This window comes from Sinocyclocheilus grahami, unplaced genomic scaffold (genome assembly GCF_001515645.1).
Source record: "Sinocyclocheilus grahami isolate Dianchi unplaced genomic scaffold, SAMN03320097.WGS_v1.1 scaffold474.1, whole genome shotgun sequence".
NCBI lineage: Eukaryota > Metazoa > Chordata > Actinopteri > Cypriniformes > Cyprinidae > Sinocyclocheilus > Sinocyclocheilus grahami.
Genome location: NW_015505653.1, coordinates 916,987 through 925,000, shown reverse-complemented (window position 1 = coordinate 925,000; position 8,014 = coordinate 916,987). Strand labels below are relative to the sequence as shown.

General features: G+C 36.7%; 1 protein-coding gene across 1 annotated transcript in view; it reads right to left on the bottom strand.

The window, feature by feature from the left end:
• LOC107553556 (cAMP-specific 3',5'-cyclic phosphodiesterase 4D-like) overlaps window positions 1-7,793 on the bottom strand; it is an 80,100-nt gene extending 72,307 nt beyond the window's left edge. Inside the window, exon 1 of the mRNA XM_016235825.1 lies at window positions 7,313-7,793. Coding sequence (XP_016091311.1) covers window positions 7,313-7,518 — 206 coding nt within the window. The 5' untranslated portion in view covers window positions 7,519-7,793. The remainder of the gene's footprint in view (window positions 1-7,312) is intronic.
• Window positions 7,794-8,014: the final 221 nt, after the last annotated feature.

Sequence of the window (8,014 nt, the reverse complement as noted above, 5' to 3'; positions counted from 1 at the left end):
ATACATTGTATGGGTCAAAATTATAGATTTTTCTTTTATGCCAAAAATCATTAGGATATTAAGTAAAGATCATGTTCCATGAATATATTTAGTAAATTTCCTACTGTAAATAGATCATAACTTAATTTTTGATTAGTAATATGTATTGCTAAGAACTTCATTTGGACAACTTTAAAGGGGTCATATGATGCGATTTAAATTTTTCCTTTCTCTTTGGAGTGTTACAAGCTCTTGGTGCTTAAAGAAGATCTGTAAAGTTGCAAAGACTAAAGTCTCAAATCCAAAGAGATATTCTTTATAAAAGTTAAGAGTCAACCACACCTACCTAAAACAGCTCGTTCTAACACGCCCCCCACATATCTACATCACGATGTGGGAAGCCCAAATGTTCACACAAAGAAAGAAGGCGAAACTACTTTGTTTGGCCTTCCAAAAGAGGACATGACTAGAAATCAGTGGTTAAGTTGTATTTACAACACTGCTCCAGAACAGTTCAACCCAAATATTCAGATGTGTGCAGCACATTTTATGGAGGACTGTTTCCTGATCCTGGAAGAGTAGACTACAATGCCGGCTGTTCTGACTCACAGACTGTAAGTACGTTTTCATTTAAAGGTTTTGCATTGATGATTCAAACGCGAGTTTTGAGTAGTGTAGAGTAGGGCTTGTTGTTTGTCAGTTCTCCGATCACAAATGCAGACATGGTTTTATGTTTACGCGGCGTGATGCAATGCAATGCGTAAAAAGACAGTATAAGTCATTATAATCCGTAATTATGTCCCCACTGGATGCAACGAATGCCTCGTTTATAATGGGTTTTAATGTTTTTGTCTCATCGCTCCGGCCGGGAGCGATGAGATGACAGCATCATAGTATGGTGAGGGGCGTAACATTTCCGTCACACGCTTGAGGTATTCGGCCAATCACAACGCACTGGATAGCTGGCCAATCAGAGCACACCTTGCTTTTCAGACCGATGAGCTTTGTAAAAATCGACGCGTTTCAGAAAAGCGGGACATAGAAGAGAAACAATAATGGACAGTATGTGGAAAATAATGTGTTTTTTGAACCTTAAACCGCATAAACACATTTCATTACACCAAATACACAAAATAATGTTCTTTTTAGCAACATCATATGACCCCTTTAACTAACTTGCTCCACCATAACAGTAGCTAAAAGAGAACACTGACCAAAAATGAAGACATTTTCACATATTCCTATCATAGTGCCCCTATTTTAAATACATAATTCATATTTGTGTTTGGTTATGGTTATGGTGTTCACATACTTGTTTCTGCCATTAGGCAACATCCTAAATTTATAGGAGCTCATACTTGACTCCTGATTCCAAGAGTTTTACATTAACATGTTGCTAAGCTAACAAGTCTAGTTAGACTTACTCTAATAAGCAAAAACTGCGTAAACAGTCAATGTTTAACTGGAATTAACTAATTTGATTGATTCTTGAAAATAAATATAAGTAAATTCATCTCTCTAACTCTGTCCACCAATGCATTGTGGGATTCAAGGATTCAATTACATTACATGGAATGCTGCCTTTTTCTGGCCAAAAAGATGTATCTAGCTTTTGGATTTGAATTGCTCTGTTGCTCTGTAGGAGAAGAATGCACATCTCTATGATCAGATGTGATGGCTAGACTACCTGTGTCAAAAACAACTCAAATCAATCTTCAAACACATCCTCGCCATTACCCACCCTGACACCAGCATAATGTCATTTAAATGTGTAAATGACTGCTGGGTGTCCAGATGTCTAGAGAACAGCAGTGCTTTCCCCAGATAATCCAACACATCTGTGCTACAGAAAGTGATACATTTGATGACAGAGGTGGAGGAAATCCATAAGCTGCTAAAAATGGAGCCACTTTATATGGATCCTGAATACTACTTATTCTTAGAGATGCACTATATTCAGCTTTAAAAACTTAAAAACTGTTTACAATGATCTACACTCACATATACAATATATATTTATATCAAGGGCTCTAAAAGGCTGTTTTATTCTACATAAAGGTGGTTCACCCTTCATGGTGGCAGCCATGTTGAGATCACATGACCAGGCAAACATACTCACATTATTTTGGCTAATTTATCAGACACTTTTAGCAGTGGAAAAGAAATGACGAAGAGCAAATATGCTTGCTAAGTGACAACTTTTGCATAATACTGCAATAGGTTTCTTACTTATCAGCTAGCAAAAAAAAAAAAAAAGCAAATAGCTAGCAAAAATGTTATCACTCAAACCCTTTTCATTGTACATTTTAGACTATGATTTTTTAAACATATGCACCTCCTACTATCCAAAGTACAAACACATCGGCATTTTGACATAACTTGCCTGAAGTCATACTTATGCATATATTTTGCAGATTAGTATGATGCGTAAAAAGACAGTATAAGTCATTATAATCCGTAATTATGTCCCCACTGGATGCAACGAATGCCTCGTTTATAATGGGTTTTAATGTTTTTGTCTCATCGCTCCGGCCGGGAGCGATGAGATGACAGCATCATAGTATGGTGAGGGGCGTAACATTTCCGTCACACGCTTGAGGTATTCGGCCAATCACAACGCACTGGATAGCTGGCCAATCAGAGCACACCTTGCTTTTCAGACCGATGAGCTTTGTAAAAATCGACGCGTTTCAGAAAAGCGGGACATAGAAGAGAAACAATAATGGACAGTATGTGGAAAATAATGTGTTTTTTGAACCTTAAACCGCATAAACACATTTCATTACACCAAATACACAACATAATGTTCTTTTTAGCAACATCATATGACCCCTTTAACTAACTTGCTCCACCATAACAGTAGCTGAAAGAGAACACTGACCAAAAATGAAGACATTTTCACATATTCCTATCATAGTGCCCCTATTTTAAATACATAATTCATATTTGTGTTTGCTCCACCATAACAGTAGCTAAAAGAGAACACTGACCAAAAATGAAGACATTTTCACATATTCCTATCATAGTGCCCCTATTTTAAATACATAATTCATATTTGTGTTTGGTTATGGTTATGGTGTTCACATACTTGTTTCTGCCATTAGGCAACATCCTAAATTTATAGGAGCTCATACTTGACTCCTGATTCCAAGAGTTTTACATTAACATGTTGCTAAGCTAACAAGTCTAGTTAGACTTACTCTAATAAGCAAAAACTGCGTAAACAGTCAATGTTTAACTGGAATTAACTAATTTGATTGATTCTTGAAAATAAATATAAGTAAATTCATCTCTCTAACTCTGTCCACCAATGCATTGTGGGATTCAATTTCCCATAAACATTACATGGAATGCTGCCTTTTTCTGGCCAAAAAGATGTATCTAGCTTTTGGATTTGAATTGCTCTGTAGCAGTTTTGGAGAAGAATGCACATCTCTATGATCAGATGTGATGGCTAGACTACCTGTGTCAAAAACAACTCAAATCAATCTTCAAACACATCCTCGCCATTACCCACCCTGACACCAGCATAATGTCATTTAAATGTGTAAATGACTGCTGGGTGTCCAGATGTCTAGAGAACAGCAGTGCTTTCCCCAGATAATCCAACACATCTGTGCTACAGAAAGTGATACATTTGATGACAGAGGTGGAGGAAATCCATAAGCTGCTAAAAATGGAGCCACTTTATATGGATCCTGAATACTACTTATTCTTAGAGATGCACTATATTCAGCTTTAAAAACTTAAAAACTGTTTACAATGATCTACACTCACATATACAATATATATTTATATCAAGGGCTCTAAAAGGCTGTTTTATTCTACATAAAGGTGGTTCACCCTTCATGGTGGCAGCCATGTTGAGATCACATGACCAGGCAAACATACTCACATTATTTTGGCTAATTTATCAGACACTTTTAGCAGTGGAAAAGAAATGACGAAGAGCAAATATGCTTGCTAAGTGACAACTTTTGCATAATACTGCAATAGGTTTCTTACTTATCAGCTAGCAAAAAAAAAAAAAAAGCAAATAGCTAGCAAAAATGTTATCACTCAAACCCTTTTCATTGTACATTTTAGACTATGATTTTTTAAACATATGCACCTCCTACTATCCAAAGTACAAACACATCGGCATTTTGACATAACTTGCCTGAAGTCATACTTATGCATATATTTTGCAGATTAGTATGGTTAATTCTTAAATGTCTTTTCATATATCAGTTTTGTGCTATTTCTCCAACGTCTATACAAACACTGGCTCAGACCACATTCAGAACAAGCATCACAAAAGTCACATATTGGACTTTTTGAGTTCAACACTGTTTCAAACCTTCATGGAGTTGCTCGTGAAGTTGCCAACTTGAAATGAGTCAATTTTGCATGAAAATTATATGTGTCATTGCCAAATTTTCCCAATACCACATAAATTTGGACTAAAAAGGACCAACGGTTATAAAGCTATACAACACTGTAAATTTACTCAAAACCTATTTTTCACATATTCATCTACATATCCTTACAGTAAAATATAGCATTGGTGTGTTTGGTCCCGTAATTGCTGCTTGCTTGCTTCATTTTACTCACTCTTGTTTGATTTATGGTAAGAAGACTTGCCAAAAAAAGCATGGACAACTATTTACAGAACCTTTACCCTAATGAACAGATGGAGAAAGAAAAACTCATTTAAACCTTGCCCACTCAACCTACTCAAACAACAGATTATACAGAAAGATAAATTAAAAGTCTATTAATTCATATTTTAATCGCCATCATGATTTATGCTTCTCTTGATTTATTAAGCATTGGATATGTGTGGTAGTCTGTTTGTATGTGTTTCAGATTCCACTGGTCCGGCAGCCTGTCATTCTTCGTCCAGGAGGGTGATGCCCTAGTTCACGCAACCAATCATCTTACACCACCCGGTTTAAAAACCGTATCTCTTGCACATCCTTATTATTTTTGCCTGCCATCATTCGTGTATATATGCACACACACTTTTTGAATGTTATTCTCCCATTCTCCCCTAGCACAACTAATCCTAAAAGCTTAAGTGACATAACAAGCATAACGGTCTGCGATACTTGGCTGCTGAATATTTTTCCCTGAAAACATGCTTTCATGGTTGTGGCTGTCAGATTTCAAGAGTTTAAATCCTCCAATCAGAACTTTTTTCTCAAACCGATACATTTTTACAATCATTTTTACATTTTTAACAATCTCTGTTGAGATATTCTGCTCGACTAAAAGTGTAATACTGTTTAATTCAAGCATGTTTTCTTTCACATGGCTGTTTGCTGCGACTAAATCTGCGAGCAAACCATGCAAGTCGACGTTCTCTTGATTTGTATACTTATGTGAAAGTGCAAAAAAACCCGAAAAAGATGACAATAATCATGATTAATAAGGTTTATATATTTTTGAGCAACATAATAGTGATTAACTGTTTAAACATGATTGTGCAGCCCTAACGATAGCTGTTAAGTTTTAATTATCATTCTAATTGAGAATAGGGAAGTCCACATCACAGAGATATAACGCTAACGACACAGAAGGACGGTATTGCTTGTTTTTTTCAGCTGATGAACACTGACAACCAATCAGATTCCACCTGATTTTTAAGAGGTCAAGCATTTAAAGATGCAGACGACAAAACGGCAGCATGCACTTATAATAAACAGAATGCTTTTGTGCATTGGTGTGGACGTTAATATAATTATCGTTAATTTTATAGATATCCTTCTTGGTGTAAATAGGTCTTTATACCTAAAAACTGGTCTGGTATACTTACAACACAACTGAGGCTTTCAGATGGTTTCAAAGCAGGATGTGGAACCAACAAAACAGTATCATAAAAGACAATGATGCATTATCAGTCTTCAGTCTAAACACTTCCATCAATAAGAGAATTATCACAAGCACAAGAGACGGCTAGTGGATAGTCTCTGGAAAAGACACAGGGATGTAAAGCAGTTCCACACGGTCAGGAAAGTGTAACGCGAAGGAAATGAATGTCATAGAACTCTCAAAGCTTGATAGTATTAATATAATGAAAAAAGTAAAAGCTTCAATAAACAAGTAAAACACATCTATGGGTCACTTTAGTACACCTACTTCTGACTCTCTGTGATTCAGTGCTATTCAAAACTCAAAGCCAAACAATCAGCGTTCACGGACCATACGCTGCCTTACCGTCAACTATTTTTAATGCAACATCTCATGGCCACGTTGTGCATAACTTGTGTTTTCATTTTAAGAAATCACTGTGTGGGTGACTGGTGAAAATGTTGCTTAATCAAAAGAGGTTTAAATAAAATGTAGCTACTGCTGTTTTTTTAACAGCAATATTTATTGAGCAGAAAAGAGTCTGAGATTCGACTGAAGAAAACATTATGATAACAGTTGAAAGGAATGCATATAACATGCTGATTTCACTTTGCTGTGTAGGGAAGACCGGGGCCTATTATCGCACTTCATATTCCAGTGAATATTTCTCAGAGTGGGTTTATTTTGTACAGTCAATTTCTGTATAGAAACAGACACTCTTGAACATTTATACTGTTACTTTGTTATGAAAAAGTTTATAATTCATAACTAACTGTTCTGCGGGGGCATGTTTCACACTGAATGGGGGTGGATTGCCACAATGAGAACCTGCTGTTTATTAACACTGATTTGAGAATAACCCTTTTTTACCTTGAAAAAAAAGTTAAATAATATGTAAAAACACAGTTGTGTCTGCATTTGTACTGCATACTTCATGCATTTTCAGCTAAATATAAAACAGTCATGAACTATGTTAGTACATAAACAACAATAACACATAATTATAATTAAAGAAAAACTAATAATAATTAATAAAAAATAACTAAGCTACAATTTTGGCTCATAAAAAACGCAACTAGTGAATTTTATAATATTCTAAAATACAAACGTTTGTGACAACTTGCCCCATCCAGACATCTAAGAGCAATATTTTATTTAAACTGGTTTTTCCTAAATTATTAACTATATTCAAATCTACCTCCATTATGGTTGAAACAGCTTTTTTTTTTTTTTTTTTTTTTAAATACTATGATATTAGAAATTCTATTTAGAGAACAGAATGCACATTTGCCCCAAAATATTTCATTTAAGCAGGTTTTGAACTAGATGTTTGAAACCAAATAACATCACTATTTCAACACAAGCATTTGCGTAATTGGACGTTTCACGGAAAACCTAACATATACTGAGATACAGACAACTATCAGATGAGTAAGGTGTCATTTCACATGAGGAAGTTCTACTCTATTTCATTTCAAAAGAACCGTTATCTGCGATTTACCGTTTATTAAATGAAGACGGCCAGGACATTCGGGGCTTTTTCAGACCTGGGCGGTGATTCTCCGTGGCACGGTTACAGCGCAGGTACCGCTCGGTGTCGGAGTGGTACCGCTGCTTTATTCGGATGTGCGTTCGGGGCTGCCTCCAGAGATGCTTGGGCGGTTTGGCCAGACCAGCGCCTTCCCTGCTCAGAGCCGAGCACTCCATCACTGCACAAGTTCAGCTGTCCAAAGTCTGGAATATTTAACAGTCGAAGTTCGCGGACGCGTATGATTCCTCAATGCCTGGAGAGCTGTTCAGCGGTCAGTGGTGCTGAACCGGAGACACCGATATACTCAAGTTTACACGGCAAAACCCAGAAATGCTCAGCATAACAAAACAGTAGAGGCAAAGTTACACTCGCTCAGTCACTCTCCTTGAGTGAATTCAAACACTGTCTGAGGCATATGGCCGTCTCACAGCAAACAAAAAGGCGAAACGTCTCAGGCTGAAGTGTGTGTGTGTGTGAGAGAGAGAGAGCGCTGAGGCGGATATAAAGATCCAGCAGAGCTGCGCGCTACAGTGACGCCCAGTGTGCAGTACATCACCAGGTGCTTTACACACCCTCAAACTCAGTACATAAACACACTAAACCTACTGTGATTTTTTAATTATTCTTTTTTTTTAACTTGAAATAGAAATTATGTTTCTTTCCCGCGCTCCA